The sequence below is a fragment of the Drosophila miranda genome, chromosome XR (genome assembly GCF_003369915.1).
Source record: "Drosophila miranda strain MSH22 chromosome XR, D.miranda_PacBio2.1, whole genome shotgun sequence".
Lineage (NCBI taxonomy): Eukaryota > Metazoa > Arthropoda > Insecta > Diptera > Drosophilidae > Drosophila > Drosophila miranda.
The window spans coordinates 26,671,235-26,695,206 of NC_046674.1; the positions used below are offsets into that span (position 1 = coordinate 26,671,235).

General features: G+C 49.3%; 3 protein-coding genes across 12 annotated transcripts; all 3 read left to right on the forward strand.

The window, feature by feature from the left end:
• Positions 1 to 2,763: 2,763 nt before the first annotated feature.
• Positions 2,764 to 3,922, forward strand: LOC117186517. 3 transcript variants are annotated; one of them, XM_033387418.1, is made up of 2 exons: positions 2,764 to 2,837; positions 2,889 to 3,922. In XM_033387418.1, exon 2 carries the CDS (start codon positions 2,915 to 2,917, stop codon positions 3,731 to 3,733), a length of 819 nt encoding a protein of 272 aa, XP_033243309.1. In that variant the 5' UTR covers positions 2,764 to 2,837; positions 2,889 to 2,914; the 3' UTR covers positions 3,734 to 3,922. The 3 variants fall into 3 exon arrangements, with proteins under 3 accessions (XP_033243309.1, XP_033243310.1, XP_033243311.1); XM_033387419.1 differs by having other exon boundaries at positions 2,785 to 2,799; XM_033387420.1 differs by lacking the exon at positions 2,764 to 2,837 and having other exon boundaries at positions 2,895 to 3,088; positions 3,125 to 3,922.
• Positions 2,820 to 22,249, forward strand: LOC117186523. 7 transcript variants are annotated; one of them, XM_033387442.1, is made up of 4 exons: positions 15,410 to 15,483; positions 15,528 to 15,721; positions 15,758 to 16,083; positions 22,091 to 22,249. In XM_033387442.1, the coding sequence occupies exons 2-4, from the start codon at positions 15,554 to 15,556 to the stop codon at positions 22,224 to 22,226; spliced, it is 630 nt and encodes a 209-aa protein (XP_033243333.1). In that variant the 5' UTR covers positions 15,410 to 15,483; positions 15,528 to 15,553; the 3' UTR covers positions 22,227 to 22,249. The 7 variants fall into 7 exon arrangements, with proteins under 7 accessions (XP_033243331.1, XP_033243329.1, XP_033243327.1 ...); XM_033387440.1 differs by lacking the exon at positions 15,410 to 15,483 and adding an exon at positions 2,820 to 2,914 and having other exon boundaries at positions 15,554 to 16,083; positions 22,091 to 22,241; XM_033387438.1 differs by lacking the exons at positions 15,410 to 15,483; positions 15,528 to 15,721; positions 22,091 to 22,249 and adding exons at positions 9,441 to 9,552; positions 9,604 to 9,839 and having other exon boundaries at positions 15,758 to 16,234.
• LOC117186522 lies at positions 20,859 to 22,036 on the forward strand. Of its 2 annotated transcripts, none has more exons than XM_033387434.1 (2): positions 20,859 to 20,943; positions 21,003 to 22,036. In XM_033387434.1, exon 2 carries the CDS (start codon positions 21,029 to 21,031, stop codon positions 21,845 to 21,847), a length of 819 nt encoding a protein of 272 aa, XP_033243325.1. In that variant the 5' UTR covers positions 20,859 to 20,943; positions 21,003 to 21,028; the 3' UTR covers positions 21,848 to 22,036. The 2 variants fall into 2 exon arrangements, with proteins under 2 accessions (XP_033243325.1, XP_033243326.1); XM_033387435.1 differs by lacking the exon at positions 20,859 to 20,943 and having other exon boundaries at positions 20,958 to 21,202; positions 21,239 to 22,036.
• Positions 22,250 to 23,972: the final 1,723 nt, after the last annotated feature.

Consider the following 23,972-nt stretch of genomic DNA (forward strand, 5'->3'; position numbering starts at 1 on the left):
GATGCCTTCCCGATGGCAAAAACTTCTGCCTGGAATATGCTGCATTGGTCCACTAGCTTATACGACAGCCTTATCTCAGGGTCTGTACAGTATAGGCCCGCTCCTACTCCTCCTTCCATCTTGGAGCCGTCTGTGTATATATTGAGGTGCTCAGTTTGGTCCCTTCCAATTTTCCAGTCTTCAGGTCCCAAAGATGTGGTTGTTTTGACGTCAAGGCAAGGTCATGTCCCTGCCAATTGAACTGTGCCCGTATCCTTGTATGGATAGGTTTCCTGATGCTATAAGGCGTTGTGCTGCCTTTCCCGCAATCAGGCGAGCGTGAATGTCCAGGGGTCGATTCCGAGTATGGTTTCGAGTGCTTTTGTTGGGGTTGACCTCAGCGCCCCTGTAATACAGAGACGAGCCTGTCGCTGAGTCTTTTCCTTAAGCTTATGGTATGTCTTCTTTTCAATAGCCTGCCACCACACTAAGGCTCCATACAGCAGAGTTGGTCGCACCACCGAGATGTAGATCCAGTGCATTAGAGCAGGTGACAGGCCCCATGTGCTGCTGAGCATCTTCTTGGATGCATAAAGCGCAATGGTAGCCTTCTTCACCCTTTCCACTACATTGGGCCTCCATGCCAGCTTGCTGTCCAGTACTGTGCCTAGGTATTTCACCTGTGATTTTGGAGTCAGCCTAGTTTGTTCAATTTTCGGGGGGGTCCATATCGGTACCTTGTACCTCTTGGTAAAGAGGATGAGGTCCGTCTTGTCCGCGTTGATACTGACTCCTACCTCTTCCGCCCACTCACGTATCTCCCTGAGTGTACGTTCCATTATGGAGCTGAGGGTCGATGGACATACACCCGTAATAAGTATGCTTATGTCATCTGCATAGGCTGTTATTTTTGGGGCCTTCCTTTCAAATCTCTTAATGAGGTCGTCGACCACCAAATTCCACAGTAGTGGCGATAGGACTCCACCTTGAGGTGTGCCTCTGTGTGCCCCCTTTACCATGGAAGCGGTGCCCCACTCCGATTGCACCCGTCTACAACTTAGGAGGTTTTTGATCCAGACGTTGATTGCAGGGTGTATGTTATTCGCTTCTAGGCGACTTGTTATTGCGGTTGTTGCCACGTTGTTGAATGCTCCTGAGATGTCCACAAATGCTCCCAAAGCATACTTTTTGTTGTGAAGGGCGCTCTCGATGGTGGCTACTAGCGAGTGAAGTGCCGTCTCCACCGATTTCCCCTTGGTGTAGGCGTGTTGGTTTATTGACATCAGTCCCCCTACCTCATTCCTGATGTGTAAATCCAACAGCTTTTCTAGTGTTTTTAGTAGAAAGGAGGTAAGGCTTATCGGTCTGTAATCCTTGGGACTCACGTGGCTGCACTTTCCTGCCTTAGGGAGGAAGACAACCCTCGAGGTTCTCCATTGGATGGGGATATAGCCTGTACTTAGGCATGCTGAGTATATTGAGAAGAGCCATGGGGTAATAACCTCTTTGGTCAACTGCATCATGGCTGGGAATATCCCGTCCAGTCCTGGTGCTTTTATGGCCGCGAAGGAGTCTATGGCCCAGTGGATTCTCTTAGTGGTTAACAGACCTATTGGGGGGTGCTGTTCCTCAGTTGCTAGGTCCTGATGCTCCTTGGCGTCAGTGACCTCGGTGCATCCAGGGAAGTGCGCCTCCATTAGTGCTGTTAGGGCTTCTTTACTGCCCTCTGTCCACTGTCCGTTGTCTAGTTTTAGTTGGCTCTGTACTGTGGGCTGCTTTGAGAGCAGCTTCCGAAGCCTAGCGGTTTCGGGCACTTTCTCAATGTTGGAGCAGAAGTTTCTCCACGAGTTCCTTTGTGCCTTACGTATTTCCTTCTTGTAGCTCCTAAGTGGGATTTTATATTCCTCATTGACAATCTCTTCGTTCGCTTGTTTGGCGATCTTGAAGAATTCCTTGAGGTTGTTCCTCTGGAGAGAGAGATCTCGGTTCCACCAGAGTGGCTTGGACCTCCTCTTCGTTCTCGAGGGTTTGCACGATGCATGGCGTTCAGTAACTCGTTGGATAGGGTCTTTAGGGAGGAGGTCTTTTGGGGAGAGTGAAACTTGCTCCAAAACTTTTGAAGGCAAAGAAAGTGAATTTCAACCGTAACTCGGGGTCGCATCTCCCCACCCCCTCACCCCCTCGCCCCACCCCTTTTAGCCGCTGCCTCGTTGCTGTAACAAATTGATAGGCGCTTAGAGCCGCCTGCCGCTTGCCGGTTGCTGGAAAGTGAAATTATTTCTATTTACGCTTCAATTATTGAATGATTTTCGTTCATTTATTGGCCGGCCATTTACTGCGATGGTGGATGGGGGACATCGCAGGCATCGCAGGAAGTCCAAAGGATCTTTATTAAATAAAGTTCGTTAATATGAATAATAATATTTAATAATAAAATATAATAAATCAAATATTTATATATTTAAGTAAAATATTTTTATATTTCAAATAATTATAATAAATAATAAATATGTATGTATATATTAAATTTATTTTTGTTTCAATACTGAAGAGATTGTGCCACACATTGCAACAACAGAGCACGGGTCGCAGGAACAGCCCCGGATCGGTCGGCCCTCAGGCCCATTGTATCGTCCATCGCAATCCCATCGGGTCCATCCTGGCGCAGGGACCTCCACAAAGTGAATGGAATCGTATTCGTATTCGTATTCGTATTCGTAGTAGGCGTGCCCTCCTCGACAGAGTACTCAGATTTGTGCCCACAAATTGTCAGGAATCGTGCCAGTCAGTCCAGTCGGAGTTTAATTCAGAATCGAAAAGGTTTTCGTCGGCTTGAGAGCTTTGTGAATTGTGAAATTGTTGTTTGGAGTTTTGTTTGTGTTTCTCGATTTTCATTTTTCATTTTTCAGTTTTCGATTTTTGTTATTTGTTCGAAATGGACCTGGACCTCCTTTCCAGTAAGGAGTCGTTGGACAAGTGCGTGGAGTTTGACCTGCCCCCGGTCGCGGTGGGCGACAGCACCCGCGGATGCATCATCCGTAACCTGCGCGTTGCCATTTCGGGCACGTTCCAGAGCAAACCGAAGGCTGCTGCTTCGGCCAAGAAGAACGCGACTCCTGGGCGTGGCACCACACGCGGCGGCAAGGCGACTCCTGGGCGTGGCACCACACGCGGCGGCAACGCGACGCCCGCAGCGGAGACCGGGGGACGTCCGAGTCGCAACAGCAGCAAGCAGAGCGCTCCTCCTGGTCGTCGCGCGATTTCCCAAGGCCTGGACAACCCACCCGTCCGGGGGCGCTCTGTGGGAGGGTACTCGCTGCGCAGTCGCAGCGCTGTGTCGATGGCCAGGGCCAGAGTGCTGATCACATCCTTGCCAGGCGAACGGCGGGAGGAGGACGCACCCCAAGGCCGCTGCTACGGACCGCAGAGACGCCGCTCGTACCTGGATCTGGACCAGGATCTGGCCCAGCTGAACTGGACCGGCCATCAGGAGGATGCTGGCTCACGCCACCCATTCAGCGGCTCGGCTCGTCGCCAGGGCGGGCGGGTGGCGCCTCTCCACCCGGGCACCCGCATGGAGCCCACCGGGCAGAGCCACTCACAGGTGTCCGTGCCCCCCATGGCACACTTTCGTCGGCTATGCCGCGCTCTGGATCGTCACTACAGTCCCCTGTCGCACTTCCTCGTGTTCCTGGCTGGGATGCTGGCCACTCTGCTGTGCGTGGCCCTGACGCCCGCCAACCAATATCTCTAAAAGGACTTGCACTCGAACACTGAAAGGGGCAGCGGTTTCCACAACGGGCTGCAGATACACCATACACTACGCAAGATACACGACACACGATACCGATACGTGCTTGAGTTCCATCGCCGATCGAAGACTGTTCTGCCCCACAAATATTTGCATTGAATAAACGAGGAGGAATCTCCTCAAAGAATTCCACACCAGACTACAGATACAGATACAGATACAGATACAGATACAGATACAGATACAGGATACTGGTGGAGCTCCTCTTGGATCGTCCTGTGGGGCAGGTCGCCTAGGTCGGTGGAGTATTTTTGTGTGACTTTTGTCGGAATTAATCCGATTGAGGCATTTCTGAGGATGTTGTGTGGCAAGTGCTGCATGCCTGATAAATCGTGGGCTTTTGGGCCATTGGTTGAGCAATAACTCGCATTTTCCCGGACCCGGACCCAGACCCGGACCCGGACCCGGACCCGGATCGGCCTCAATTCACGCATAAAATCCGCAATCAAATGTAAATGGAACGAGGGGGAACGTTGTGAGTTGCTGCGGACACCGCAACTCTACGGTTATACCCGATACTAAGTCAGTATGGCTCTCCTCCGGCAGACGCCGCTAATATTAAACGACACGACAAAGAGTGCGTGCGAGAGAGACAGAAAATCAGTCTGAGCGTGACGTCGGGCGCTGCGAAGCCAGTGCAAATTGATTTGTTCCTATTGGCTATAAAAATGATCTGATCTGATCCAGATTCAGCAGTCTGATAGATATGGTCATTATCTATGATTCTGCGTTTTTAGTTTTCTCGAATGTGCAATATTGTGGATGCAACAGATTTTCGTCCTTTGTGTGGGCGGAAGGGGGTGGGGCGAAATTTTGAAACAAACTCGTCTCGGTCCGATATATTAGGAGTGTGGATACCAAATTTGGTTGCTCTAGCTTTTGTAGTCTCTGAGATCTAGGCGCTAATGTTTTACTCTAAGCAAAGCCGCCTATGCTACGTGTGTGTTAGAGAGAGACAGGGCGAGAAAAAATGAAATTGTTTTCTTGATGCTGGCTATAATAATGATTCCGCAGTCTTAAAGATATGGTCATTCTCTACAATTCTACGTTTTTGGTTTTCTCATATCTTTAAAATTGTGGATGCCACAGATTTTCGTCCTTTGTGGGGCGGAAGTGGGCGGGGCGAAGTTTTGAAATATTTTTGTAGCAGTGACATATCACAGAAGTCTGGATCCAAAACATCGTTGCTCTAGCTCTTATAGTCTTTGAGCACTAGGCGCTGAAGGGGACGGACAGACGGACAGACGGACAGACGGACGGACGGACAGACAGACAGGGCTCAATCGACTCGGCTATTGATGCTGATCAAGAATATATATACCTTATGGGGTCGGAAACGATTCCTTCTGGACTTTACACACATCCACTTTTACCACAAATCTAATATACCCCAATACTCATTTTGAGTATCGGGTATAAGGTTAGGTTAGGTTAACCCGGACGGCCCTCAGCGGGGCCACGCATAGGCCAATATGGCCCTTAGTTATCCGGATGGGGGTGTGTATGAACCGTCGCGGGAGTGTTAATGTGGTTTTAAAAAGTCCCCGAGAATCGAGGTGTTTTTAGCATAGGCCAGCAGTTCCTGTGGCGTCCTTTTGGAGGCATCTTCCAGTGATGCCAACACTGGGGCGCCCAGGTATCTCCTCCTTGCCCTTGAGAGAGCCGGACAGTTGCAGATGAGATGTTCCAGGGTTTCGATAGCCCCAGGTTCCTCACATTTCCTACAACTGTCTCTGTTGGTGATGCCTAGCTTTGCTGCATGTGCAGCAGCCAGACAGTGACCTGTTAGTATCCCCACTAGCAATCTACAGTCCTTTCGTGATAGGTGCAGTAGGTAGTGGCTAAGTTTCTCGTTGCGCTCCTTGCACATTATCTTCGAGGTTCTGCAGGTGGTGGTACACTTCCACCTGCTATCAGTCTGTGCTCTAGCCTGCTTCTCTAGATCGCCTTGCAGCGTTCTGAGGGAGACAGGCACGTTCTCGGTTCTCCTATTCTCCAGCCCGACGCCTTCCTTAGCTAGTACGTCCGCCGCTTCGTTTCCTTCGATGCCCTGGTGGCTGGGAACCCAATAGATCCGCACTGTCTTTGTCGTGCTTAGGATGTCTAATGCCTCCCTGCTCGCCAAGACACTTCTGGAACTGACCGCGGACGACTGCATGGATCTTATCGCCGCTTGGCTGTCGACGAATAGGTTGACCGCATCGTGTGCTCGTTCTGTTAGGAGAGCGACCTCCGCTGCCTTCCCGATGGCAAAAACTTCTGCCTGGAATATGCTGCATTGGTCCGGTAGCTTATACGACAGCCTTATCTCAGGGTCTGTACAGTATAGGCCCGCTCCTACTCCTCCTTCCATCTTGGAGCCGTCTGTGTATATATTGAGGTGCTCAGTTTGGTCCCTTCCAATTTTCCAGTCTTCAGGTCCCAAAGATGTGGTTGTTTTGACGTCAAGGCAAGTTTGGGGGGTCATGTAATCAGTTGATCTGGTCATGTCCCTGCCAATTGAACTGTGCCCGTATCCTTGTATGGATAGGTTTCCTGATGCTATAAGGCGTTGTGCTGCCTTTCCCGCAATCAGGCGAGCGTGAATGTCCAGGGGGTCGATTCCGAGTATGGTTTCGAGTGCTTTTGTTGGGGTTGACCTCAGCGCCCCTGTAATACAGAGCAGAGCCTGTCGCTGAGTCTTTTCCTTAAGCTTATTTTTTTATTTATTTATTTATTTATTTATTTATTAAATTAACAAATTATCTGTTAATAATGGTACTTAGTTACTGAAGGCAGAAAAAGATAAATTAAAAGTTAGCTAAATTTAAATGATTATAAATATTGCATGCAATTAGTTTAAGAGACAGTTCAGGGGATAGGGTTAGACAGAGGGAGTTATAATTATGGCATAAAACCCTAAAAGGTTCATGATCAGCATAATTAGACCTACATATGGGTAGACGGATAGGCCTAAAAGTACGGGTAGGTCTGGATGGAACGGCCAAGTCAATCTGACCCAAGAGAGTTTGGGAGTCAACAGTCCCAAGAAGGAGCTTGTGCACGAACATTACGCCATTGCATATTCTGCGATGGTGCAACGACGGCAGGTCAATAAGATTTAGCCTAGACCGGTAGGGTGGCAAGATTCTACCCGAGTCCCAGTTAAAGTTCCGAAGGGCAAAAATTAAAAATTGCTTTTGCACGGATTCAATAACAGCCTGCTGCTCTTTATACTGCGGGCTCCACACACAAGAACAATACTCCAATATAGGACGTACTATCGAGATGTACAGTTGTTTCGTAACGTACGGGTCGTCAAACTCCTTGGACCAACGCTTGATGAACGCTAAAACACCCTTAGCTTTATTTACAGTTGCAGCTTATGGTATGTCTTCTTTTCAATAGCCTGCCACCACACTAAGGCTCCATACAGCAGAGTTGGTCGCACCACCGAGATGTAGATCCAGTGCATTAGAGCAGGTGACAGGCCCCATGTGCTGCTGAGCATCTTCTTGGATGCATAAAGCGCAATGGTAGCCTTCTTCACCCTTTCCACTACATTGGGCCTCCATGCCAGCTTGCTGTCCAGTACTGTGCCTAGGTATTTCACCTGTGATTTTGGAGTCAGCCTAGTTTGGTCAATTTTCGGGGGGGTCCATATCGGTACCTTGTACCTCTTGGTAAAGAGGATGAGGTCCGTCTTGTCCGCGTTGATACTGAGTCCTACCTCTTCCGCCCACTCACGTATCTCCCTGAGTGTACGTTCCATTATGGAGCTGAGGGTCGATGGACATACACCCGTTATAAGTATGCTTATGTCATCTGCATAGGCTGTTATTTTTGGGGCCTTCCTTTCAAATCTCTTAATGAGGTCGTCGACCACCAAATTCCACAGTAGTGGCGATAGGACTCCACCTTGAGGTGTGCCTCTGTGTGCCCCCTTTACCATGGAAGCGGTGCCCCACTCCGATTGCACCCGTCTACAACTTAGGAGGTTTTTGATCCAGACGTTGATTGCAGGGTGTATGTTATTCGCTTCTAGGCGATTTGTTATTGCGGTTGTTGCCACGTTGTTGAATGCTCCTGAGATGTCCACAAATGCTCCCAAAGCATACTTTTTGTTGTGAAGGGCGCTCTCGATGGTGGCTACTAGCGAGTGTAGTGCCGTCTCCACCGATTTCCCCTTGGTGTAGGCGTGTTGGTTTATTGACATCAGTCCCCCTACCTCATTCCTGATGTGTAAATCCAACAGCTTTTCTAGTGTTTTTAGTAGAAAGGAGGTAAGGCTTATCGGTCTGTAATCCTTGGGACTCACGTGGCTGCACTTTCCTGCCTTAGGGAGGAAGACAACCCTCGAGGTTCTCCATTGGATGGGGATATAGCCTGTACTTAGGCATGCTGAGTATATTGAGAAGAGCCATGGGGTAATAACCTCTTTGTTCAACTGCATCATGGCTGGGAATATCCCGTCCAGTCCTGGTGCTTTTATGGCCGCGAAGGATTCTATGGCCCAGTGGATTCTCTTAGTGGTTAACAGACCTATTAGGGGGTGCTGTTCCTCAGTTGCTAGGTCCTGATGCTCCTTGGCGTCAGTGACCTCGGTGCATCCAGGGAAGTACGCCTCCATTAGTGCTGTTAGGGCTTCTTTACTGCCCTCTGTCCACTGTCCGTTGTCTAGTTTTAGTTGGCTCTGTACTGTGGGCTGCTTTGAGAGCAGCTTCCGGAGCCTAGCGGTTTCGGGCACTTTCTCAATGTTGGAGCAGAAGTTTCTCCACGAGTTCCTTTGTGCCTTACGTATTTCCTTCTTGTAGCTCCTAAGTAGGATTTTATATTCCTCATTGACAATCTCTTCGTTCGCTTGTTTGGCGATCTTGAAGAATTCCTTGAGGTTGTTCCTCTGGAGAGAGAGATCTCGGTTCCACCAGAGTGGCTTGGACCTCCTCTTCGTTCTCGAGGGTTTGCACGATGCATGGTAGGCGTTCAGTAACTCGTTGGATAGGGTCTTTAGGGAGGAGGTCTTTTGGGGAGAGTGAAACTTGCTCCAAAACTTTTGAAGGCAAAGAAAGTGAATTTCAACCGTAAATCGGGGTCGCATCTCCCCACCCCCTCACCCCCTCGCCCCACCCCTTTTAGCCGCTGCCTCGTTGCTGTAACAAATTGATAGGCGCTTAGAGCCGCCTGCCGCTTGCCGGTTGCTGGAAAGTGAAATTATTTCTATTTACGCTTCAATTATTGAATGATTTTCGTTCATTTATTGGCCGGCCATTTACTGCGATGGTGGATGGGGGACATCGCAGGCATCGCAGGAAGTCCAAAGGATCTTTATTAAATAAAGTTCGTTAATATGAATAATAATATTTAATAATAAAATATAATAAATCAAATATTTATATATTTAAGTAAAATATTTTTATATTTCAAATAATTATAATAAATAATAAATATGTATGTATATATTAAATTTATTTTTGTTTCAATACTGAAGAGATTGTGCCACACATTGCAACAACAGAGCACGGGTCGCAGGAACAGCCCCGGATCGGTCGGCCCTCAGGCCCATTGTATCGTCCATCGCAATCCCATCGGGTCCATCCTGGCGCAGGGACCTCCACAAAGTGAATGGAATCGTATTCGTATTCGTAGTAGGCGTGCCCTCCTCGACAGAGTACTCAGATTTGTGCCCACAAATTGTCAGGAATCGTGCCAGTCAGTCCAGTCGGAGTTTAATTCAGAATCGAAAAGGTTTTCGTCGGCTTGAGAGCTTTGTGAATTGTGAAATTGTTGTTTGGAGTTTTTTTTGTGTTTCTCGATTTTCATTTTTCATTTTTCAGTTTTCGATTTTTGTTATTTGTTCGAAATGGACCTGGACCTCCTTTCCAGTAAGGAGTCGTTGGACAAGTGCGTGGAGTTTGACCTGCCCCCGGTCGCGGTGGGCGACAGCACCCGCGGATGCATCATCCGTAACCTGCGCGTTGCCATTTCGGGCACGTTCCAGAGCAAACCGAAGGCTGCTGCTTCGGCCAAGAAGAACGCGACTCCTGGGCGTGGCACCACACGCGGCGGCAAGGCGACGCCCGCAGCGGAGACCGGGGGACGTCCGAGTCGCAACAGCAGCAAGCAGAGCGCTCCTCCTGGTCGTCGCGCGATTTCCCAAGGCCTGGACAACCCACCCGTCCGGGGGCGCTCTGTGGGAGGGTACTCGCTGCGCAGTCGCAGCGCTGTGTCGATGGCCAGGGCCAGAGTGCTGATCACATCCTTGCCAGGCGAACGGCGGGAGGAGGACGCACCCCAAGGCCGCTGCTACGGACCGCAGAGACGCCGCTCGTACCTGGATCTGGACCAGGATCTGGCCCAGCTGAACTGGACCGGCCATCAGGAGGATGCTGGCCCACGCCACCCATTCAGCGGCTCGGCTCGTCGCCAGGGCGGGCGGGTGGCGCCTCTCCACCCGGGCACCCGCATGGAGCCCGCCGGGCAGAGCCACTCACAGGTGTCCGTGCCCCCCATGGCACACTTCCGTCGGCTATGCCGCGCTCTGGATCGTCACTACAGTCCCCTGTCGCACTTCCTCGTGTTCCTGGCTGGGATGCTGGCCACTCTGCTGTGCGTGGCCCTGACGCCCGCCAACCAATATCTCTAAAAAGACTTGCACTCGAACACTGAAAGGGGCAGCGGTTTCCACAACGGGCTGCAGATACACCATACACTACGCAAGATACACGACACACGATACCGATACGTGCTTGAGTTCCATCGCCGATCGAAGACTGTTCTGCCCCACAAATATTTGCATTGAATAAACGAGGAGGAATCTCCTCAAAGAATTCCACACCAGACTACAGATACAGATACAGATACAGATACAGATACAGATACAGATACAGGATACTGGTGGAGCTCCTCTTGGATCGTCCTGTGGGGCAGGTCGCCTAGGTCGGTGGAGTATTTTTGTGTGACTTTTGTCGGAATTAATCCGATTGAGGCATTTCTGAGGATGTTGTGTGGCAAGTGCTGCATGCCTGATAAATCGTGGGCTTTTGGGCCATTGGTTGAGCAATAACTCGCATTTTCCCGGACCCGGACCCAGACCCGGACCCGGACCCGGACCCGGATCGGCCTCAATTCACGCATAAAATCCGCAATCAAATGTAAATGGAACGAGGGGGAACGTTGTGAGTTGCTGCGGACACCGCAACTCTACGGTTATACCCGATACTAAGTCAGTATGGCTCTCCTCCGGCAGACGCCGCTAATATTAAACGACACGACAAAGAGTGCGTGCGAGAGAGACAGAAAATCAGTCTGAGCGTGACGTCGGGCGCTGCGAAGCCAGTGCAAATTGATTTGTTCCTATTGGCTATAAAAATGATCTGATCTGATCCAGATTCAGATTCTGCAATCTGATAGATATGGTCATTATCTATGATTCTACGTTTTTAGTTTTCTCGAATGTGCAATATTGTGGATGCAACAGATATTCGTCCTTTGTGTGGGCGGAAGGGGGTGGGGCGAAATTTTGAAACAAACTCGTGTCGGTCCGATATATTAGGAGTGTGGATACCAAATTTGGTTGCTCTAGCTTTTGTAGTCTCTGAGATCTAGGCGCTAATGTTTTACTCTAAGCAAAGACGCCTATGCTACGTGTGTGTTAGAGAGAGACAGGGCGAGAAAACATGAAATTGTTTTCTTGATGCTGGCTATAATAATGATTCCGCAGTCTTAAAGATATGGTCATTCTCTACAATTCTACGTTTTTGGTTTTCTCATATCTTTAAAATTGTGGATGCCACAGATTTTCGTCCTTTGTGGGGGCGGAAGTGGGCGGGGCGAAGTTTTGAAATATTTTTTTAGCAGTGACATATTACAGAAGTCTGGATCCAAAACATCGTTGCTCTAGCTCTTATAGTCTTTGAGCAATAGGCGCTGAGGGGGACGGACAGACGGACAGACGGACGGACGGACGGACGGACAGACAGACAGGGCTCAATCGACTCGGCTATTGATGCTGATCAAGAATATATATACCTTATGGGGTCGGAAACGATTCCTTCTGGACTTTACACACATCCACTTTTACCACAAATCTAATATACCCCAATACTCATTTTGAGTATCGGGTATAAGGTTAGGTTAGGTTAACCCGGACGGCCCTCAGCGGGGCCACGCATAGGCCAATATGGCCCTTAGTTATCCGGATGGGGGTGTGTATGAACCGTCGCGGGAGTGTTAATGTGGTTTTAAAAAGTCCCCGAGAATCGAGGTGTTTTTAGCATAGGCCAGCAGTTCCTGTGGCGTCCTTTTGGAGGCATCTTCCAGTGATGCCAACACTGGGGCGCCCAGGTATCTCCTCCTTGCCCTTGAGAGAGCCGGACAGTTGCAGATGAGATGTTCCAGGGTTTCGATAGCCCCAGGTTCCTCACATTTCCTACAACTGTCTCTGTTGGTGATGCCTAGCTTTGCTGCATGTGCAGCAGCCAGACAGTGACCTGTTAGTATCCCCACTAGCAATCTACAGTCCTTTCGTGGTAGGTGCAGTAGGTAGTGGCTAAGTTTCTCGTTGCGCTCCTTGCACATTATCTTCGAGGTTCTGCAGGTGGTGGTACGCCTCCACCTGCTATCAGTCTGTGCTCTAGCCTGCTTCTCTAGATCGCCTTGCAGCGTTCTGAGGGAGACAGGCACGTTCTCGGTTCTCCTATTCTCCAGCCCGACGCCTTCCTTAGCTAGTACGTCCGCCGCTTCGTTTCCTTCGATGCCCTGGTGGCTGGGAACCCAATAGATCCGCACTGTCTTTGTCGTGCTTAGGATGTCTAATGCCTCCCTGCTCGCCAAGACACTTCTGGAACTGACCGCGGACGACTGCATGGATCTTATCGCCGCTTGGCTGTCGACGAATAGGTTGACCGCATCGTGTGCTCGTTCTGTTAGGAGAGCGACCTCCGCTGCCTTCCCGATGGCAAAAACTTCTGCCTGGAATATGCTGCATTGGTCCGGTAGCTTATACGACAGCCTTATCTCAGGGTCTGTACAGTATAGGCCCGCTCCTACTCCTCCTTCCATCTTGGAGCCGTCTGTGTATATATTGAGGTGCTCAGTTTGGTCCCTTCCAATTTTCCAGTCTTCAGGTCCCAAAGATGTGGTTGTTTTGACGTCAAGGCAAGTTTGGGGGGTCATGTAATCAGTTGATCTGGTCATGTCCCTGCCAATTGAACTGTGCCCGTATCCTTGTATGGATAGGTTTCCTGATGCTATAAGGCGTTGTGCTGCCTTTCCCGCAATCAGGCGAGCGTGAATGTCCAGGGGGTCGATTCCGAGTATAGTTTCGAGTGCTTTTGTTGGGGTTGACCTCAGCGCCCCTGTAATACAGAGCAGAGCCTGTCGCTGAGTGTTTTCCTTAAGCTTATGGTATGTCTTCTTTTCAATAGCCTGCCACCACACTAAGGCTCCATACAGCAGAGTTGGTCGCACCACCGAGATGTAGATCCAGTGCATTAGAGCAGGTGACAGGCCCCATGTGCTGCTGAGCATCTTCTTGGATGCATAAAGCGCAATGGTAGCCTTCTTCACCCTTTCCACTACATTGGGCCTCCATGCCAGCTTGCTGTCCAGTACTGTGCCTAGGTATTTCACCTGTGATTTTGGAGTCAGCCTAATTTGGTCAATTTTCGGGGGGGTCCATATCGGTACCTTGTACCTCTTGGTAAAGAGGATGAGGTCCGTCTTGTCCGCGTTGATACTGAGTCCTACCTCTTCCGCCCACTCACGTATCTCTCCATTATGGAGCTGAGGTTCGATGGACATACACCCGTAATAAGTATGCTTATGTCATCTGCATAGGCTGTTATTTTTGGGGCCTTCCGTTCAAATCTCTTAATGAGGTCGTCGACCACCAAATTCCACAGTAGTGGCGATAGGACTCCACCTTGAGGTGTGCCTCTGTGTGCCCCCTTTACCATGGAAGCGGTGCCCCACTCCGATTGCACCCGTCTACAACTTAGGAGGTTTTTGATCCAGACGTTGATTGCAGGGTGTATGTTATTCGCTTCTAGGCGACTTGTTATTGCGGTTGTTGCCACGTTGTTGAATGCTCCTGAGATGTCCACAAATGCTCCCAAAGCATACTTTTTGTTGTAAAGGGCGCTCTCGATGGTGGCTACTAGCGAGTGTAGTGCCGTCTCCACCGATTTCCCCTTGGTGTAGGCGTGTTGGTTTATTGACATCAGTCCCCCTACCTCATTCCTGATGTGTAAATCCAACAGCTTTTCTAGTGTTTTTAGTAGAAAGGAGGTAAGGCTTATCGGTCTGTAATCCTTGGGACTCACGTGGCTGCACTTTCCTGCCTTAGGGAGGAAGACAACCCTCGAGGTTCTCCATTGGATGGGGATATAGCCTGTACTTAGGCATGCTGAGTATATTGAGAAGAGCCATGGGGTAATAACCTCTTTGGTCAACTGCATCATGGCTGGGAATATCCCGTCCAGTCCTGGTGCTTTTATGGCCGCGAAGGAGTCTATGGCCCAGTGGATTCTCTTAGTGGTTAACAGACCTATTGGGGGGTGCTGTTCCTCAGTTGCTAGGTCCTGATGCTCCTTGGCGTCAGTGACCTCGGTGCATCCAGGGAAGTGCGCCTCCATTAGAGCTGTTAGGGCTTCTTTACTGCCCTCTGTCCACTGTCCGTTGTCTAGTTTTAGTTGGCTCTGTACTGTGGGCTGCTTTGAGAGCAGCTTCCGGAGCCTAGCGGTTTCGGGCACTTTCTCAATGTTGGAGCAGAAGTTTCTCCACGAGTTCCTTTGTGCCTTACGTATTTCCTTCTTGTAGCTCCTAAGTAGGATTTTATATTCCTCATTGACAATCTCTTCGTTCGCTTGTTTGGCGATCTTGAAGAATTCCTTGAGGTTGTTCCTCTGGAGAGAGAGATCTCGGTTCCACCAGAGTGGCTTGGACCTCCTCTTCGTTCTCGAGGGTTTGCACGATGCATGGTAGGCGTTCAGTAACTCGTTGGATAGGGTCTTTAGGGAGGAGGTCTTTTGGGGAGAGTGAAACTTGCTCCAAAACTTTTGAAGGCAAAGAAAGTGAATTTCAACCGTAAATCGGGGTCGCATCTCCCCACCCCCTCACCCCCTCGCCCCACCCCTTTTAGCCGCTGCCTCGTTGCTGTAACAAATTGATAGGCGCTTAGAGCCGCCTGCCGCTTGCCGGTTGCTGGAAAGTGAAATTATTTCTATTTACGCTTCAATTATTGAATGATTTTCGTTCATTTATTGGCCGGCCATTTACTGCGATGGTGGATGGGGGACATCGCAGGCATCGCAGGAAGTCCAAAGGATCTTTATTAAATAAAGTTCGTTAATATGAATAATAATATTTAATAATAAAATATAATAAATCAAATATTTATATATTTAAGTAAAATATTTTTATATTTCAAATAATTATAATAAATAATAAATATGTATGTATATATTAAATTTATTTTTGTTTCAATACTGAAGAGATTGTGCCACACATTGCAACAACAGAGCACGGGTCGCAGGAACAGCCCCGGATCGGTCAGCCCTCAGGCCCATTGTATCGTCCATCGCAATCCCATCGGGTCCATCCTGGCGCAGGGACCTCCACAAAGTGAATGGAATCGTGCCAGTCAGTCCAGTCGGAGTTTAATTCAGAATCGAAAAGGTTTTCGTCGGCTTGAGAGCTTTGTGAATTGTGAAATTGTTGTTTGGAGTTTTGTTTGTGTTTCTCGATTTTCATTTTTCAGTTTTCGATTTTTGTTATTTGTTCGAAATGGACCTGGACCTCCTTTCCAGTAAGGAGTCGTTGGACAAGTGCGTGGACCTGCCCCCGGTCGCGGTGGGCGACAGCACCCGCGGATGCATCATCCGTAACCTGCGCGTTGCCATTTCGGGCACGTTCCAGAGCAAACCGAAGGCTGCTGCTTCGGCCAAGAAGAACGCGACTCCTGGGCGTGGCACCACACGCGGCGGCAAGGCGACTCCTGGGCGTGGCACCACACGCGGCGGCAAGGCGACTCCTGGGCGTGGCACCACACGCGGCGGCAACGCGACGCCCGCAGCGGAGACCGGGGGACGTCCGAGTCGCAACAGCAGCAAGCAGAGCGCTCCTCCTGGTCGTCGCGCGATTTCCCAAGGCCTGGACAACCCACCCGTCCGGGGGCGCTCTGTGGGAGGGTACGAGGAGGAATCTCCTCAAAGAATTCCACACCAGACTACAGATACAGATACAGATACAGATACAGATACAGATACAGATACAGGATACTGGTGGAGCTCCTCTTGGATCGTCCTGTGGGGCAGGTCGCCTAGGTCGGTGGAGTATTTTTGTGTGACTTTTGTCGGAATTAATCCGATTGAGGCATTTCTGAGGATGTTGTGTGGCAAGTGCTGCATGCCTGATAAATCGTGGGCTTTTGGGCCATTGGTTGAGCAATAACTCGCATTTTCCCGGACCCGGACCCAGACCCGGACCCGGACCCGGATCGGCCTCAATTCACGCATAAAATCCGCAATCAAATGTAAATGGAACGAGGGGGAACGTTGTGAGTTGCTGCGGACACCGCAACTCTACGGTTATACCCGATACTAAGTCAGTATGGCTCTCCTCCGGCAGACGCCGCTAATATTAAACGACACGACAAAGAGTGCGTGCGAGAGAGACAGAAAATCAGTCTGAGCGTGACGTCGGGCGCTGCGAAGCCAGTGCAAATTGATTTGTTCCTATTGGCTATAAAAATGATCTGATCTGATCCAGATTCAGATTCTGCAATCTGATAGATATGGTCATTATCTATGATTCTGCGTTTTTAGTTTTCTCGAATGTGCAATATTGTGGATGCAACAGATATTCGTCCTTTGTGTGGGCGGAAGGGGGTGGGGCGAAATTTTGAAACAAACTCGTGTCGGTCCGATATATTAGGAGTGTGGATACCAAATTTGGTTGCTCTAGCTTTTGTAGTCTCTGAGATCTAGGCGCTAATGTTTTACTCTAAGCAAAGCCGCCTATGCTACGTGTGTGTTAGAGAGAGACAGGGCGAGAAAACATGAAATTGTTTTCTTGATGCTGGCTATAATAATGATTCCGCAGTCTTAAAGATATGGTCATTCTCTACAATTCTACGTTTTTGGTTTTCTCATATCTTTAAAATTGTGGATGCCACAGATTTTCGTCCTTTGTGGGGGCGGAAGTGGGCGGGGCGAAGTTTTGAAATATTTTTTTAGCAGTGACATATTACAGAAGTCTGGATCCAAAACATCGTTGCTCTAGCTCTTATAGTCTTTGAGCAATAGGCGCTGAGGGGGACGGACAGACGGACAGACGGACGGACGGACGGACGGACAGACAGACAGGGCTCAATCGACTCGGCTATTGATGCTGATCAAGAATATATATACCTTATGGGGTCGGAAACGATTCCTTCTGGACGTTACACACATCCACTTTTACCACAAATCTAATATACCCCAATACTCATTTTGAGTATCGGGTATAAGGTTAGGTTAGGTTAACCCGGACGGCCCTCAGCGGGGCCACGCATAGGCCAATATGGCCCTTAGTTATCCGGATGGGGGTGTGTATGAACCGTCGCGGGAGTGTTAATGTGGTTTTAAAAAGTCCCCGAGAATCGAGGTGTTTTTAGCATAGGCCAGCAGTTCCTGTGGCGTCCTTTTGGAGGCATCTTCCAGTGATGCCAACACTGGGGCGCCCAGGTATCTCCTCCTTGCCCTTGAGAGAGCCGGACAGTTGCAGATGAGATGTTCCAGGGTTTCGATAGCCCCAGGTTCCTCACATTTCCTACAACTGTCTCTGTTGGTGATGCCTAGCTTTGCTGCATGTGCAGCAGCCAGACAGTGACCTGTTAGTATCCCCACTAGCAATCTACAGTCCTTTCGTGGTAGGTGCAGTAGGTAGTGGCTAAGTTTCTCGTTGCGCTCCTTGCACATTATCTTCGAGGTTCTGCAGGTGGTGGTACGCCTCCACCTGCTATCAGTCTGTGCTCTAGCCTGCTTCTCTAGATCGCCTTGCAGCGTTCTGAGGGAGACAGGCACGTTCTCGGTTCTCCTATTCTCCAGCCCGACGCCTTCCTTAGCTAGTACGTCCGCCGCTTCGTTTCCTTCGATGCCCTGGTGGCTGGGAACCCAATAGATCCGCACTGTCTTTGTCGTGCTTAGGATGTCTAATGCCTCCCTGCTCGCCAAGACACTTCTGGAACTGACCGCGGACGACTGCATGGATCTTATCGCCGCTTGGCTGTCGACGAATAGGTTGACCGCATCGTGTGCTCGTTCTGTTAGGAGAGCGACCTCCGCTGCCTTCCCGATGGCAAAAACTTCTGCCTGGAATATGCTGCATTGGTCCGGTAGCTTATACGCCTTATCTCAGGGTCTGTACAGTATAGGCCCGCTCCTACTCCTCCTTCCATCTTGGAGCCGTCTGTGTATATATTGAGGTGCTCAGTTTGGTCCCTTCCAATTTTCCAGTCTTCAGGTCCCAAAGATGTGGTTGTTTTGACGTCAAGGCAAGTTTGGGGGTCATGTAATCAGTTGATCTGGTCATGTCCCTGCCAATTGAACTGTGCCCGTATCCTTATATGGATAGGTTTCCTGATGCTATAAGGCGTTGTGCTGCCTTTCCCGCAATCAGGCGAGCGTGAATGTCCAGGGGGTCGATTCCGAGTATAGTTTCGAGTGCTTTTGTTGGGGTTGACCTCAGCGCCCCTGTAATACAGAGCAGAGCCTGTCGCTGAGTCTTTTCCTTAAGCTTATGGTATGTCTTCTTTTCAATAGCCTGCCACCACACTAAGGCTCCATACAGCAGAGTTGGTCGCACCACCGAGATGTAGATCCAGTGCATTAGAGCAGGTGACAGGCCCCATGTGCTGCTGAGCATCTTCTTGGATGCATAAAGCGCAATGGTAGCCTTCTTCACCCTTTCCACTACATTGGGCCTCCATGCCAGCTTGCTGTCCAGTACTGTGCATAGGTATTTCACCTGTGATTTTGGAGTCAGCCTAGTTTGGTCAATTTTCGGGGGGGTCCATATCGGTACCTTGTACCTCTTGGTAAAGAGGATGAGGTCCGTCTTGTCCGCGTTGATACTGAGTCCTACCTCTTCCGCCCACTCACGTATCTCCCTGAGTGTACGTTCCATTATGGAGCTGAGGGTCGATGGACATACACCCGTAATAAGTATGCTTATGTCATCTGCATAGGCTGTTATTTTTGGGGCCTTCCTTTCAAATCTCTTAATGAGGTCGTCGACCACCAAATTCCACAGTAGTGGCGATAGGACTCCACCTTGAGGTGTGCCTCTGTGTGCCCCCTTTACCATGGAAGCGGTGCCCCACTCCGATTGCACCCGTCTACAACTTAGGAGGTTTTTGATCCAGACGTTGATTGCAGGGTGTATGTTATTCGCTTCTAGGCGATTTGTTATTGCGGTTGTTGCCACGTTGTTGAATGCTCCTGAGATGTCCACAAATGCTCCCAAAGCATACTTTTTGTTGTGAAGGGCGCTCTCGATGGTGGCTACTAGCGAGTGTAGTGCCGTCTCCACCGATTTCCCCTTGGTGTAGGCGTGTTGGTTTATTGACATCAGTCCCCCTACCTCATTCCTGATGTGTAAATCCAACAGCTTTTCTAGTGTTTTTAGTAGAAAGGAGGTAAAGCTTATCGGTCTGTAATCCTTGGGACTCACGTGGCTGCACTTTCCTGCCTTAGGGAGGAAGACAACCCTCGAGGTTCTCCATTGGATGGGGATATAGCCTGTACTTAGGCATGCTGAGTATATTGAAAAGAGCCATGGGGTAATAACCTCTTTGGTCAACTGCATCATGGCTGGGAATATCCCGTCCAGTCCTGGTGCTTTTATGGCCGCGAAGGAGTCTATGGCCCAGTGGATTCTCTTAGTGGTTAACAGACCTATTGGGGGGTGCTGTTCCTCAGTTGCTAGGTCCTGATGCTCCTTGGCGTCAGTGACCTCGGTGCATCCAGGGAAGTGCGCCTCCATTAGTGCTGTTAGGGCTTCTTTACTGCCCTCTGTCCACTGTCCGTTGTCTAGTTTTAGTTGGCTCTGTACTGTGGGCTGCTTTGAGAGCAGCTTCCGGAGCCTAGCGGTTTCGGGCACTTTCTCAATGTTGGAGCAGAAGTTTCTCCACGAGTTCCTTTGTGCCTTACGTATTTCCTTCTTGTAGCTCCTAAGTAGGATTTTATATTCCTCATTGACAATCTCTTCGTTCGCTTGTTTGGCGATCTTGAAGAATTCCTTGAGGTTGTTCCTCTGGAGAGAGAGATCTCGGTTCCACCAGAGTGGCTTGGACCTCCTCTTCGTTCTCGAGGGTTTGCACGATGCATGGTAGGCGTTCAGTAACTCGTTGGATAGGGTCTTTAGGGAGGAGGTCTTTTGAGGAGAGTGAAACTTGCTCCAAAACTTTTGAAGGCAAAGAAAGTGAATTTCAACCGTAAATCGGGGTCGCATCTCCCCACCCCCTCACCCCCTCGCCCCACCCCTTTTAGCCGCTGCCTCGTTGCTGTAACAAATTGATAGGCGCTTAGAGCCGCCTGCCGCTTGCCGGTTGCTGGAAAGTGAAATTATTTATATTTACGCTTCAATTATTGAATGATTTTCGTTCATTTATTGGCCGGCCATTTACTGCGATGGTGGATGGGGGACATCGCAGGCATCGCAGGAAGTCCAAAGGATCTTTATTAAATAAAGTTCGTTAATATGAATAATAATATTTAATAATAAAATATAATAAATCAAATATTTATATATTTAAGTAAAATATTTTTATATTTCAAATAATTATAATAAATAATAAATATGTATGTATATATTAAATTTATTTTTGTTTCAATACTGAAGAGATTGTGCCACACATTGCAACAACAGAGCACGGGTCGCAGGAACAGCCCCGGATCGGTCGGCCCTCAGGCCCATTGTATCGTCCATCGCAATCCCATCGGGTCCATCCTGGCGCAGGGACCTCCACAAAGTGAATGGAATCGTATTCGTATTCGTATTCGTAGTAGGCGTGCCCTCCTCGACAGAGTACTCAGATTTGTGCCCACAAATTGTCAGGAATCGTGCCAGTCAGTCCAGTCGGAGTTTAATTCAGAATCGAAAAGGTTTTCGTCGGCTTGAGAGCTTTGTGAATTGTGAATTTGTTGTTTGGAGTTTTGTTTGTGTTTCTCGATTTTCATTTTTCATTTTTCAGTTTTCGATTTTTGTTATTTGTTCGAAATGGACCTGGACCTCCTTTCCAGTAAGGAGTCGTTGGACAAGTGCGTGGAGTTTGACCTGCCCCCGGTCGCGGTGGGCGACAGCACCCGCGGATGCATCATCCGTAACCTGCGCGTTGCCATTTCGGGCACGTTCCAGAGCAAACCGAAGGCTGCTGCTTCGGCCAAGAAGAACGCGACTCCTGGGCGTGGCACCACACGCGGCGGCAAGGCGACTCCTGGGCGTGGCACCACACGCGGCGGCAACGCGACGCCCGCAGCGGAGACCGGGGGACGTCCGAGTCGCAACAGCAGCAAGCAGAGCGCTCCTCCTGGTCGTCGCGCGATTTCCCAAGGCCTGGACAACCCACCCGTCCGGGGGCGCTCTGTGGGAGGGTACTCGCTGCGCAGTCGCAGCGCTGTGTCGATGGCCAGGGCCAGAGTGCTGATCACATCCTTGCCAGGCGAACGGCGGGAGGAGGACGCACCCCAAGGCCGCTGCTACGGACCGCAGAGACGCCGCTCGTACCTGGATCTGGACCAGGATCTGGCCCAGCTGAACTGGACCGGCCATCAGGAGGATGCTGGCCCACGCCACCCATTCAGCGGCTCGGCTCGTCGCCAGGGCGGGCGGGTGGCGCCTCTCCACCCGGGCACCCGCATGGAGCCCGCCGGGCAGAGCCACTCACAGGTGTCCGTGCCCCCCATGGCACACTTCCGTCGGCTATGCCGCGCTCTGGATCGTCACTACAGTCCGCTGTCGCACTTCCTCGTGTTCCTGGCTGGGATGCTGGCCACTCTGCTGTGCGTGGCCCTGACGCCCGCCAACCAATATCTCTAAAAAGACTTGCACTCGAACACTGAAAGGGGCAGCGGTTTCCACAACGGGCTGCAGATACACCATACACTACGCAAGATACACGACACACGATACCGATACGTGCTTGAGTTCCATCGCCGATCGAAGACTGTTCTGCCCCACAAATATTTGCATTGAATAAACGAGGAGGAATCTCCTTAAAGAATTCCACACCAGACTACAGATACAGATACAGATACAGGATACAGGTGTCCTGTGGGGCAGGTCGCCTAGGTCGGTGGAGTATTTTTGTGTGACTTTTGTCGGAATTAATCCGATTGAGGCATTTCTGAGGATGTTGTGTGGCAAGTGCTGCATGCCTGATAAATCGTGGGCTTTTGGGCCATTGGTTGAGCAATAACTCGCATTTTCCCGGACCCGGACCCAGACCCGGACCCGGACCCGGATCGGCCTCAATTCACGCATAAAATCCGCAATCAAATGTAAATGGAACGAGGGGGAACGTTGTGAGTTGCTGCGGACACCGCAACTCTACGGTTATACCCGATACTAAGTCAGTATGGCTCTCCTCCGGCAGACGCCGCTAATATTAAACGACACGACAAAGAGTGCGTGCGAGAGAGACAGAAAATCAGTCTGAGCGTGACGTCGGGCGCTGCGAAGCCAGTGCAAATTGATTTGTTCCTATTGGCTATAAAAATGATCTGATCTGATCCAAATTCAGCAATCTGATATATATGGTCATTATCTATGATTCTGCGTTTTTAGTTTTCTCGAATCTGCAATATTGTGGATGCAACAGATTTTCGTTCTTTGTGTGGGCGGAAGGGGGTGGGGCGAAATTTTGAGATACACGTTTTGTAGTAAGATCTAACAGGAGTGCGGATACCAAATTTGGTTACTCTAGCCTTAATAGTCTCTGAGATTTTTGAATATCCCCAGATTTTCGTCCTTTGCGGGGGCGGAAGGGGGTGTGGCGAAATTTTGAAACAAACTCGTCTCGGTCCGATATATTAGGAGTGTGGATACCAAATTTGGTTGCTCTAGCTTTTGTAGTCTCTGAGATCTAGGCGCTAATGTTTTACTCTAAGCAAAGCCGCCTATGCTACGTGTGTGTTAGAGAGAGACAGGGCGAGAAAAAATGAAATTGTTTTCTTGATGCTGGCTATAATAATAATACGATCCAATTCAGATTCCGCAGTCTTAAAGATATGGTCATTCTCTACAATTCTACGTTTTTGGTTTTCTCATATCTTTAAAGTTGTGGATGCCACAGATTTTCGTCCTTTGTGGGGGCGGAAGTGGGCGGGGCGAAGTTTTGAAATATTTTTGTAGCAGTGACATATTACAGAAGTCTGGATCCAAAACATCGTTGCTCTAGCTCTTATAGTCTTTGAGCACTAGGCGCTGAAGGGGACGGACAGACGGACAGACGGACGAACGGACAGACGGACAGACAGACAGGGCTCAATCGACTCGGCTATTGATGCTGATCAAGAATATATATACCTTATGGGGTCGGAAACGATTCCTTCTGGACGTTACACACATCCACTTTTACCACAAATTTAATATACCCCAATACTCATTTTGAGTATCGGGTATAAAAAGTACATTAAAGTTTTCGCTGGCGCATCAACGAATTTTGGTGCCAATTTGCAGCCGATGCAAAAAAAATGTATAATTTATACAAAAAAATTGAAACTGTTGAAATTAATTGCTTTTTCAGAGTTACATAAATGAAAAATGTTGTGTTTTTTTTAAAGGTTTTTCTCCGACATAATAATTTTGAAGATAACCTTGAATATTTGTTATGTTTACGGTTTTAGCATTCTTCCGTGGAGCTTACCAAAAAATTCTGGACCTGTCTAGTTGGTAACTTGGTTCGTCCTGATTATAAAACAGTAAATATCATTGTTCTTTGATTGCGTCTATTTTTTTTTTAGTAGTTTCATTGTTTGCCGACCAGAATATGACTAGTGTTTCAGAGTGAAGTCTGACCAGGCGTTGTAGACAATTGGATGCGTGTAGATGTATAACAGCACCCACATTAGGAACATGCAGAACATTAGGATCGGGTCTGCACTGGAAAACACCAATCTAAAATATTCGATTTGATGTCGGAATCAAAGGGTCCTGCTCCACG